Raw genomic sequence first — 11,879 nt, 5'->3', positions numbered from 1 at the left:
CTGTGTGTGTTTATAATAAATAGGATGGTGAGGTGGAGGGTCACCCAGTCTGGGCTCTGATCTACTACTGCCTGCGCTGTGGGGACCTGGGGGCTGCCATGCAGGTGGTGAACCGGGCTCAGCACCAGCTGGGAGACTTCAAGACCTGGTTCCAGGAATATATGAACAGCCCTGACAGACGGTAGGAACCTCACACATAATGTACCTCCGCTGTGTTAGTAAACTGGTCAAGGCTGATTAGCTTTCCGTTTCTCAATCTCCTGGAATTTGACGTGCTGTAACTCTATGGCTCAGAACACCAAAGCACCAGTGTGATTTCTTTGCTCATATGAATCAAATCTAATCTCCTTAGTACTCGTTTTCTCTCCATCTCTTTCTGTCTACTGCTTTCTGTCTGACCTGTGCTGTGTCCTCTCCTCAGCTTGGCCCCTGCCACAGAGAACAAGCTGCGTCTCCACTACCGCAGAGTGCTGAGGAACAGCGCTGACCCCTACAAGAGGGCCGTCTACTGCCTCATTGGGAAGTGTGACATCGCAGACAACCATGGAGAGGTGGCCGACAAAACCGAGGACTACCTGTGGCTCAAGGTGCTTGCCTGATGACCAGTCTGTAGAGTCAGGATATTAATATTTTACCACTGTACATGATACGTAGCGCTAGTTGGGGAGAATCAGGTCAAATAGGTTTGCCTATTGTAAATGAGCCCTCACATTAACGTAGACCTGTCCCTTCCTCCATGCCCACAGCTCAACCAGGTGTGCTTCGATGACGACGGCAGCAGTGCTCCTCAGGACAAACTGACACTGGCCCAGCTACAGAAACAACTTCTAGAGGACTACGGTGAGTTCAGAACACTTCTGGGTACATGACAGCCAGACTACTAATTTGAACAAAAATAGACCTTCAATACTAATTCTGTTCTGAGAGAGAATACTGTCTAGGACTGGAGGACTCTATTAAAGTAGAGTTGTGTAATATCACCACTTCTCAGTCCCCCCTGGGAACTGCTCTGCTCAGATAAAGAAGTGCTTCACTGTTCACTCTTAAGACTTAAACTTTTCTTAAGTTTTATCAGACATAAGGAGGCAAAGCTCTCCCACCTGAAGGATGAATCATGGCTTGTTATCTCGCTCATTTCAACACAGTGCAATACAAGGTGACTGTGACTCATAGATAAGCTTGCTGCCTTTCAAAATGGCTGATGTATTCATGTTTACTTCCTACTTAGTTGAACATGAACTTTACTGAGAGGGATTAATGCAAGTTGATGATGAAGTAGTAGAAGTGGAATAGTTTTGGTTTGTTTGTAATTGTTTTGAATCTTTGTAATGCGGAGCAAATACATTTCTGACTTTATTAATATATATTCAATTAGCATGTTCTATTCCCTTTCCCATAATGTGATCCTAATAATTTAGAGTTTATCTGCAGGAGAGTCCCACTTCTCAGCCATCCAGCAGCCGTTCCTGTACTTCCAGGTGCTGTTCCTCACGGCCCAGTTTGAGGCTGCTGTGGCCTTCCTGTTCCGGGTGGAGCGTCTACGCAGTCATGCTGTTCACGTGGCTCTGGTTCTCTACGAGCTAGGGCTGCTGCTCAAGTCATCTGGACAGAGTGCACAACTGTGTACGTCAGGCTACGTGTTTGTCTTCCTCTACATTTGCTTAATTTCTAGTCACACACCTTTTGTAGTTTTGAAGCTGATGGCTACTGATAAGTGAATGTTTTTCTACGTTTCAGTGAGTCAGGAGGCTGGGGACCCCCCTATGGTCCGACGGCTCAACTTCATCCGTCTCCTCATGCTCTACACACGCAAGTTTGAGTCCACAGACCCCCGGGAAGCGCTACAGTACTTCTACTTCCTACGGTTCGTTAAGTTACATTGCAGCCATCCTCCTAAGAGATGCTGCTCTCAGTTGGGGAGACCTCTCCACCACTCCACTGTGTGTCAATAACACTTGGAGGCACGGCGGTATGAAGGGAAAATTAAGTCTTTGTTAGGGGATTTCTGGGTGATTGAAGAGATGAGGCCTCATGAATAAGCCAGTGGGCCATGAATCCAGTTCACCATGAATAATACAGAGGCTTTCACACATGCCCTTGGTTGGGTCATTTACTCTTTCTATTGGGGTTAAGAGAATAAAGAGTTTTGATTAGAGCCTTCAGACCTTTATTGTTAATTAAAAGCTGTAATGTGTATCCAATAATAGTTGTTTTTTTTATATCAAATATGTGATTGTCTATCCTCTCTTCCTTTTGGGTACAGGAATGAAAAAAACAGCCAAGGAGAAAACATGTTTATGTGCTGTGTTAGCGAGCTGGTGATTGAGAGTCGAGAGTTTGACATGCTTCTGGGAAGACTGGAAAAAGATGGCAGCAGGAAGGTAATGGTCACACTTTTGTTCTCACTCATGATAAATGTATGTTTTAAGAGAAGAGACTCAGTTCAAACCCCTCTTTAAATGTTATTCACTTCATTGTGCATAATGATCCATTTTGTGAAAGCAATCATAGTGCTGCTGATTTTTCCATTGTGCTCGCGGCACCCGGGAATGTGTATTTGGGCTGTTCAAAGAGCTGATTGTGCCTTGTGCTTCTCCCCCAGCCTGGAGTGATTGATAAATTTGCCGGAGACACGCGAGCCATTATCACAAAAGTGGCGCTGGAGGCAGAGAACAAGGGCCTGTTTGAGGAAGCAGTCAAACTGTATGAGCTGACCAAGGTGAGCAGGGCTTTGGGTGGCAAACGTTGGGGTCAAGCAGTGTCAGTGGGTTTACTCTAGGTGAAGGAATGGGCCGAGTTGATAGAGACGAAGAGTAGAAAAAAATCAAATGTCTCCTCACATTTCTCTATTTTCCTCCTCTGATCTGTAGAATCCAGACAGGGTCCTGGAGCTGATGAACAGGCTGCTGAGTCCTGTTATTGCCCAAGTGGGCTCCACCCAGTCCAATAAGGAGAGACTGAAGAACACTGCTGTTGCCATCGCTGAGCGGTAACATCCTGGCATCATCTACATTCTGCATTACCACTGAAATTAGAACTTGTTTGACATTGCATCTTATAGGCTTACTGAAAGCAATTGTGTTAGAAAAGATGAGTGGACCATTGAGGCTCTCTAATTTCACTGTGTGGTCTTGTTCTCTGTTTCAGGTACCGGACCCAGGGTGTTGCTGGAGAGAAGTCTGTGGACAGCACCTTCTACCTGCTGCTGGACCTCATGACCTTCTTTGATGAGTACCATGTTGGTCACATAGACCAAGCCTACGATGTGAGTCTGACACCCAGGGCTTCCTGCCTGATGGCTTACAATGCTGTTTATTCAGATGGAACTGATAGTAGTTATGATTACCTCTTCTTTAACGGTCCCTAACTTCTCCCCTGTATCTCGCTCTCTCTATTTGTGTCAGGTTATGGAGAGACTGAAGCTGGTCCCTCTGAGTCAGGACAGTGTGGAGGAGAGGGTCGCTGCATTCCGTAATTTCAGTGATGAGGTGAGACTGCACTGTAATTACACTCGGTATGCAGCACCACACATCCAAAGTGTACATGTAATCTTTTATCCATTTATTTTAATTTTATTGATTACATGCTCAGTAAATAACAGGTGTGGAGTAGCAATGAAATGGTTATTTATTGACCCTTCCCAACAATGCCGCGAGAAAGAAAATAGAGAAATTATAGAAAAGTCAAACAAATAGTAGATACAAATGCTATATACAGTACCGAGTCATTGTGCAGGGGTATGAGGTAATTGGCGTAGATATGTACATATAACTAGGAATAAAATTGACAGATAGTAAATGGTAGTATCAGCGTATGTGATAAGTCAAAGTTAGTACAAAAGGGTCAATGCAGATAGTCCAGGTAGCTATTTAACTATTTAACAAACTATTTAGCAGTCTCATGGCTTGTGGGTAGAAGCTTTTCAGGGTCCTCCTGTTGGTTCCAGACGTAGTGCATCTTGACTGCTTGCCGTGCAGTAGCAGAGGGAACAGTTTATGACATGGGTGGCTGGAGTCTTTGAGCATTTGCAGGGCCTTCCTCTGATATCGCCTGCTATAGAGGTTCCGGATAGCATGGAGCTCGGCCCAGTGATGTACTGGGCTGTAAGCACTGCCCTCTGTAGCGCCTTGGAAGCCAAGCAGTTGCCATACCAAGCGGTAATGCAGCCAGTCAAGATGCTCTCAATGGTGCAGATGTAGAACTTTTTGAGGACAACGGCCTGTTTGAGGAAGCAGTGAAACTAAATGAGCTGGCCAGGGTGAGCAGGGCTCTGGGTGGCAAAGGTCCCGTTCTTACCTGCATTGTCCTTTGAATGTTGTTCCAGGTCAGGCATAATTTGTCGGAGGTTCTCCTGGCCACCATGAACATCCTGTTCATGCAGTACAAACGTCTGAAGGGCGCCACAGCAGGAGCCCCTGGTCGACCACAGAGATCCATGGAGGACAGAGACTCGGTGAGGAGATGGTGACCTCTCAGGGCAATACTTTCCATGGGATAAAAATGGAGGGACTTTATTAAGTCTTTGAGGGACTTTTGGGGGCTATGTGTTGTGATGGACTGGGCAGTAGAGACATGCCTCTGCTCTATTATGTGTTTTTTCATTGAATAATGAGTACCGCACCGTCTTGTTTTGACACAGGGTTGATTTCACTGTCAACTCTAAGATGTTAACATGCCCTTTTGGCATTTTCTGTGTTTGTTAACAGCAACTGCGCAGCCAGGCTCGAGCACTGATCACGTTTGCTGGGATTATCCCATACCGAATGGCAGGCGACACCAATGCCCGGCTGGTGCAGATGGAGGTCCTAATGAACTGACTCCAGAATACCCCAAAGCCCCAGCCATTACCCACCCTTCTCATCAACTGTCTGATTTATTTGATTTCTTTCAGCATTTTTCCCATTTCTTTGTCCTTATGTTGTTCCATATTTGTATTTTTTCATAAATCTAAATAAAATGTCAGTTCAATTTAATTTCTTATGCATTCATTTAATTATAAACCCCACTATTTAATTCATTTTAATTTAGTTTGGCAGTTTGCCTATTGTTTTTTCCATTGTTATGCATCATGGATGGTCATCTATTAAATTATTAGTGGTATGAGTACCTCCTGGATTTAAAGAAAACACTGAAAGAAATATTTTTACTCTTAGATTCATTTGGAATTATTAATTTAAAAATGAATTGTGGCTTTTGATATTATTTTATGGTAAAAGGGATAGTTAACATTTTTGGCAATGAAGCCTCCCCCCCAGAGTCAGATGAACTCATGGTGCTCAAACTGCAGGCATAAAAATCGTATCCATCAGTATAGGAAATATATGCACTCACTGTAAATCGTTCTGGATAAGAGCGTCTGCTGAATGACTAAAATGTCAAATCTGACTGGGTAAGTAGAAAAAAGGGCTTGCCAAAATCTCAAACTATCCCTGAGACATAGTCTATAGTCTATAGCCTATAGTCAAGAAGCAACAGGGAATTGGGATTCATTGCACAAGCCATAATCCAGTGGTCCACGAAGAACAAAAGCTTGCAAAACATTTGAATTAAAGTATTCACAAGATGTGTGTTATACATTAAAATCCATCTCAACTGGCGATTTAAAAATATATATTTTGAGAAATCATTGATAATGAGATTTTGTGGGTGCTAGAACGAAAATTCAACATCCACTGTATACTCTTCGTTGATGGAACGGCACACAGAGACAAAATGTATCCCTGCTGGTGGCTTTCTATTAGGAATTAAATGATAATGATATGTCTCTTTGCTACTAGTCATACTGGATTGATTGCCTTAGAAAGGCCAATATGTTTCTTTGGATAACATTATTTTTTTATAACTATGATAATATCACAGCAGCTGAAGAAATGACACCGAGTAGGTAATAACTGAATTGAAAGAACATTGTGATGGGTCTTGTCATGTGTGACACTGCTGCACTTATTGACAGATGGTTAGAAGGGAAGGAAATGCCCTGAGAGAACACAGAAGGGAGTCTTTGCTTCACTTGGCTGCACTAGATTGTTGAAGCTGTTCCCTCTCAAACTTAACCCATTGTCACCACAGGGGACTTGTGTTCATTATGGAGAGAATCAAACTTGACTGTGCGTGCTCTTTTACTGTAGTGCTTTAACTTTTCACTCACAGCCCTTCCCGTCATCATTGGATCTGTGCTGGAGTTTGTTACCTCCTCGGACTATGATCCTCTTTCCTTTGTTATTGAGACAGTGCTTTTACTTTGCACCACATCACAACCTGCTCTAGTGAAGATCAGTCTGTGTGTGGAGAAGACATGGACTGGGAGCTCCCTCTGCCACGGTGGATCCATTCTAAGGTGTGTGTGCTGCAGCTGGTGTTGTGAATCAGGCCGATGCCACACACCTGCTATAACCCGGCTATTTCACAACACCAGGGTGGCACTGCACCACTGCCAACGAGACGCCAAGGGCAAGCAACAAGCAGCTTTGAGGAGCCGAAGATTAAATTACCTACTAGAGTACCTACAGTTAATTTGATGAAATGTCTGCTGTGATTTTGATTTCAATGACATGTACAAGCATTATGATTAAATGTGTTTTTACTTCATTTCGTGTCAGATTTAATACAATTATTCCCCAATGAGGCAAAAACACGATACTTTGGGAGATTCCAGGAGGAATTTGATCATTTGATAAAAATATATGTTTTCAGGATATAATTAATTTTAAAGTTATATTTTGGAGCAAAGGCAGTCAGGGGGATCAAGAGTTTTGAATAGCGAGGTTTCTGTACCAGGGCTTGTCTGCAGTGTCAGCTGTATTGTAGTATGCTCAACTGTGCAAGTTAATGAGAGACTCGATGAAAGGACTGCTGGCACAACATCCCACTGTGCACACCTTTGTTGAGTCAACGTTGCTACAACGTCATTTGTCAACGTATTGTGACGTGAAAACAACGTGTAAAATACATTGGATTTGAAAAAAGTCATCAACCAGTACCTGTGTATTGGGTGAACAGTCCGTGTAGTTTTTGGCCTATTAATATTTCTATTAGATGACAAGATAAAAAACGAGTAAAGGGTTGTTCCTCGTTTATTTTATTTGAATCCGAAATCAAACAACACATAAACGGGTTGTTTTGTGTTTTTTTTATTGTCTAACGGAAATGTTAAAAAAAGATAAACGGAATAATGATTTGATTATTCAAATGTTGTGTTTTTAATGGTCGGTTCTGGTTCAACCCATGCACTGTATGTTTTGGCAAATTGGTGTCTTCCTGACAACACAGAAAATTATAAATGGGTCTTTGTTTTATGCAGATATAATGGTTATATATATATATATATATAAAAAAATGTTTCTCATTCCAATGATTTGCTTATTGACTGTCACTGAAGTGGGTCATGTGACCAGTCCTGAGTCCAAAATTGGCCTAGGTCAGTGAGACAGTTACTTCCACAACCCTAACGACTAACATGTAACCTACATAATTGTGGATAGGCGCTATAACATGCCACCGATCACCACAAGCTTCAGTGCCTACGAACTTAGACAACATGACCACAAGCGCAGTCAGCCACGGTGCTGTGAAATTCGCGCGTCTTGACCAATGATCTATACAGTGGTCATGACCCATGGAGCACAGTTTTTAGTTTTGCCTATGTCAGGATCTGGCCATTTGTGATGTGCCTATTAACCACATCAATAATACGGTATGATATAAACTCTGACTGCGGACCTATAGTGCTTTGAAACTCCAATGGGCAACTGTGCGGAAAGACCAGGGCCCGGTTTCACAAAATCATTTTGGTTCATCGTTAGAATGGTTCTAACGATTAACCAAGCCCTGTGCCCCGTTTTCCAGAGCCATCATATAGCGTTAAAAATCTTCGTTAGAACCATCTTACGATGTATCTTTAGTAGTCGAGGTGTTTCCCTGAGCCTTCGTTGGTAACGTGGCTCTTAAAACCCTTGCACACCTACGACCACTTATAGAGCAGCCAAAGTGCACGGTTAGGCTTTATCTTGTCGGTACACATTGGAAACACCTGGAACACTATAAACGCCAAGCCATTGTCAGACGTCAGAGGAACAACAATAATACAGCATATGGCTGCTATTCAGCAGATTGTTGCTCTCCGAGATAACCGGCGGTGCCGGTTGGTGTATTTAAATGCGCGTATTCTCAACAAACTGAGCCCATTGCAGTCTCAATGATGGGGCAGAAATACAAGGTCCCACGAGACGAGATACTTAGACTGCTCGACCTTGTTTCTCCTTCAAGCAGGTAGAGTTGTCTCCAGGTCCTTTGTGATGGACACGTCATCATAACGTTTAAAAAAATAACAAGATGTGTGCAATAGAGGTTTAGTTACTGTATATATACTGAACAAAAATATAAATGCAACATTCTTTAATGCAGTTCATATAACTGGGAATGCAGATATGCATCTTTTGGTCACAGATACATAAAAAAAGGTAGGGGCATGGATCAGAAAAAACAATGTCAGAATCTGGTGTGACCACCATTTGCATGACCTTCACATAGAGTTGATTAGGCTGTTAATTGTGGCCTGTGGAATGTTGTCCCACTTCAATGGCTGTGAGAAGTTGCTGAATATTGGCGGAACTAGAACACACTGTCGTACACGTCAATCCAGAGCTTCCCAAACATGCTCAATGGGTGACATGTCTGGTGAGAATACAGGCCATGGAAGAACTGGGACATTTTCAGCTTCCAGGAATTGTGTACAGATACTTGCAACATGGGGCAGTGCATTATCAGGCTGAAATATGAGGTGATGGCTGCGGATGAATGGCATGACAATGGAACTCAGGATCTCGTCATGGTATCTCTATACATTCAAATTGTCATTGAGCAAATGCAATTGTGTTCGTTGTCCGTAGCTTATGCCTGTCCATACCATAACCCCACCGCCACCATGAGGCACTCTGTTCACAATGTTGACATCAGCTAACCGCTCGCCCACACAATGCCATACACGTGGTCTGCGGTTGTGATGCCGGTTGGACATACTGCCAAATTCTCTAAAATTATGTTGGAGGTGGCTTTTGGTAGGGAAATTAACATTCAGTTCTCTGGCAACAGCTCTGGTGAACACTCCTGCAGTTAGCATGCCAATTGCACGCTCCCTCAAAATTTGAGATATTTGTGGCAATGTTCTATGTGACAAAACTGCACATTTTAGAGTGTCCTTTTACTGTCCCCCGCACAAGGTGTACCTGTGTAATGATCATGCTGTCTAGTCAGCTTCTTGATATCCCACACCTATCAGGTGGATTGGCAAAGGAGAAATGCTCACTAACTAGGATATAAACAGATTTATACAGAACATTTGAGAGAAATAAGCATTTTGTGCATATGGAACATTTCTGGGATCATGAAACATGGGACCAACTCTTTACATGGTACAATTGAATAGGCCAAAAGCATAGCCAATCCATTTAGTGAAATGAATGATTGAGGCTGAACTCAAATGCTACATTGATTTAGGGCGTATGCCTGCTGAAGACAAGTCACATAGGCCTACTGGCTATGTCATCGCTGGATGGGCTAAATAATGTAAAGCTATTTTGTGACAATGTATTTTTGTTGCAAATTGCTATAGGCCTATACTTAAACCTAATTGCATTGAAAGAAATTCATTGATCCAATGATTTACCGTCCGTAAGCTATAGGACAAGGTGCAGGTATATGGTTTGATGCGATTTTGTGGACTTCCCCACTGATAACCGGTAATCCCTTGTTAAATCGGAACAGCCTCGGCTCATATATTTAGGCATATACTAAGCTCCTATATGTCCGCACGTGATGACAGCTGCTGCTTATATGTGGAGACGTTGCCTGAACAAAAGTGTGCACAATAGGCTTGCTAATAACCAATTTGTTTATCATCTCAGGCACTGGCCTCTGATTGACAGCTGTTTTACCTGTATTCTGACAGGTTCAGGATCCTGGACAGCGTTGATTAAAAAAAACGTAAGTGCTGAGAGTTCAGGATGAGAGGTAACGGGCGAGACTATTATAGAATCTTTATTCAAAAGATCTAAAAGGCCTTCTGGCTCTCTTACATGTGGAACCTATTTCCTGACTTCTCGTAGTCTGGGGGAAGATTTCAATTGCGTCCTCTCTACCTTGTCTCCTCAAAACCCATAATTTTTTTTAAAAACAATTATTTTTTATTTAACCTTTATTTAACCAGGTAAGCTAGTTGAGAACAAGTTCTCATTTACAACTGCGAGCTGGCCAAGATAACGCAAAGCAGTGCGACACAAACAAAAACAACACATGGAATAAACAAACGTACAGTCAATAACACAATAGGGAAAAAAATAAAGTCTATATACAGTGTGTGCAAATGGCGTGAGGAGGTAAGGCAATAAATAGGCCATAGTAGCGAAGTAGCTGAGCCACACATGTCAATCCTCTCTCTCTCTCTGTTACCCTGCTGTGCCAAAAGGGAGGGCCTTCTCCCTCAGCTGTGGACGCTGCCAGTAGCAACAGTCATGTGCCTCATCTCCATCGCTGCAGTAGTGAGATCTAGTAGAACAATGGTCTAGATCCAGTTAATCATGTGGTTCCATACTGCAGGATTGAATTAATGTGTTATAATTTATTCCCCCAGGGTGCAGGTTTGGTCAGATGTCCTCCTGATGGGGTTCAAAAGGAACTGGCATAAAATCAAATCAAAAATCTAATTTTATTGGTCACATACACATGGTTAGCAGATGTTAGTGCGAGTGTAATGAAATGCTTGTGCTTCTAGTTCCGACCATGCAGTAATATCTAACAAGTAATCTAACAATTTCACAACAACTAACAACTACCTACTACTACTTACAAGTGTAAAGGAATGAATAAGAATATGTACATATAAATATATGGATGAGCGATGACCGAACGGCATAGGCAAGATGCAGTAGATGGTATAGAGTACAGTATATACATATGAGATGCGTAATGTAGGGTATGTAAACATTATATAAAGTGGCATTGTTTAAAGTGACTAGTGATACATTTATTACATCAAATTTTTAATTATTAAAGTGGCTAGAGATTTGAGTCAGTATGTTGACAGCAGCCACTCAATGTTAGTGATGGCTGTTTAACAGTCTGATGACCTTGAGATAGAAGCTGTTTTTCAGTCTCTCGGTCCCAGGTTTGATGCACCTGTGCTGACCTCGCCTTCTGGATGATAGCGGGGTGAACAGGCAGTGGCTCGGGTGGTTGTTGTCCATTTCAGTTTGTCCGTGATGTGTACGCCGAGGAACTTAAAACTTCCCACCTTCTCCACTACTGTTCCTTCCATGTGGATAGAGGGGTGCTCCCTCTGCTGTTTCCTGAAGTCCACGATCATCTCCTTTGTTTTGTTGACGTTGAGTGTGAGGTTATTTTCCTGACACCACACTCCAAGGGCCCTCACCTCCTCCCTGTAGGCCATCTCGTCGTTGTTGGTCATCAAGCCTACCACTGTTGTGTCGTCTGCAAACTTGATGATTGAGTTTGAGGACAGAGCAGACCATCCTGCATTGACAACTACATTGGCATTCTACAGTGAGTGAATCACTGTCAAATCAGAAAGATGAGTTCCTTATGGATGTGTTAGTGAGAATGAAGTTTAATGTGTCTTTGTGGCTGTTTTTCAGTGACTCATTTGACCTGCAGTATGAAGTGTGTGGGCTGCGGAGGAGGGAGTTAACCCTGGGTTTGAGGCCCAGAAAGGGGTGTCGACACCTGTGTGCACCCCTGCAAATGTTTTATTCATGTATGATAACATTCAGAGTATACCGTTTGTGGTCTATGACGTTAATTCTTTTTTTAATTGTATTGACAGAGGGATGTTGTCTTGGTTACAGTAGACCCTGATGCCTCATACT

General features: G+C 42.7%; 1 protein-coding gene across 3 annotated transcripts in view; it reads left to right on the top strand.

The window, feature by feature from the left end:
- LOC110520211 (nuclear pore complex protein Nup93) overlaps nucleotides 1–4,973 on the top strand; it is a 37,363-nt gene extending 32,390 nt beyond the window's left edge. For all 3 annotated transcript variants that reach the window (XM_021597382.2, XM_036974842.1, XM_021597398.2), the window contains 12 exons: nucleotides 24–181; nucleotides 422–587; nucleotides 747–840; nucleotides 1,432–1,623; nucleotides 1,738–1,864; nucleotides 2,264–2,381; nucleotides 2,603–2,719; nucleotides 2,871–2,989; nucleotides 3,148–3,265; nucleotides 3,405–3,488; nucleotides 4,325–4,453; nucleotides 4,707–4,973. In XM_021597382.2, coding sequence (XP_021453057.2) covers nucleotides 24–181; nucleotides 422–587; nucleotides 747–840; nucleotides 1,432–1,623; nucleotides 1,738–1,864; nucleotides 2,264–2,381; nucleotides 2,603–2,719; nucleotides 2,871–2,989; nucleotides 3,148–3,265; nucleotides 3,405–3,488; nucleotides 4,325–4,453; nucleotides 4,707–4,817 — 1,533 coding nt within the window. In that variant the 3' untranslated portion in view covers nucleotides 4,818–4,973. The remainder of the gene's footprint in view (nucleotides 1–23; nucleotides 182–421; nucleotides 588–746; nucleotides 841–1,431; nucleotides 1,624–1,737; nucleotides 1,865–2,263; nucleotides 2,382–2,602; nucleotides 2,720–2,870; nucleotides 2,990–3,147; nucleotides 3,266–3,404; nucleotides 3,489–4,324; nucleotides 4,454–4,706) is intronic.
- The last annotated feature ends 6,906 nt before the right edge of the window (nucleotides 4,974–11,879 follow it).

Source organism: Oncorhynchus mykiss, chromosome 1, assembly GCF_013265735.2.
Source record: "Oncorhynchus mykiss isolate Arlee chromosome 1, USDA_OmykA_1.1, whole genome shotgun sequence".
Lineage (NCBI taxonomy): Eukaryota > Metazoa > Chordata > Actinopteri > Salmoniformes > Salmonidae > Oncorhynchus > Oncorhynchus mykiss.
This window is presented reverse-complemented; position numbering and strand designations above follow the sequence as displayed.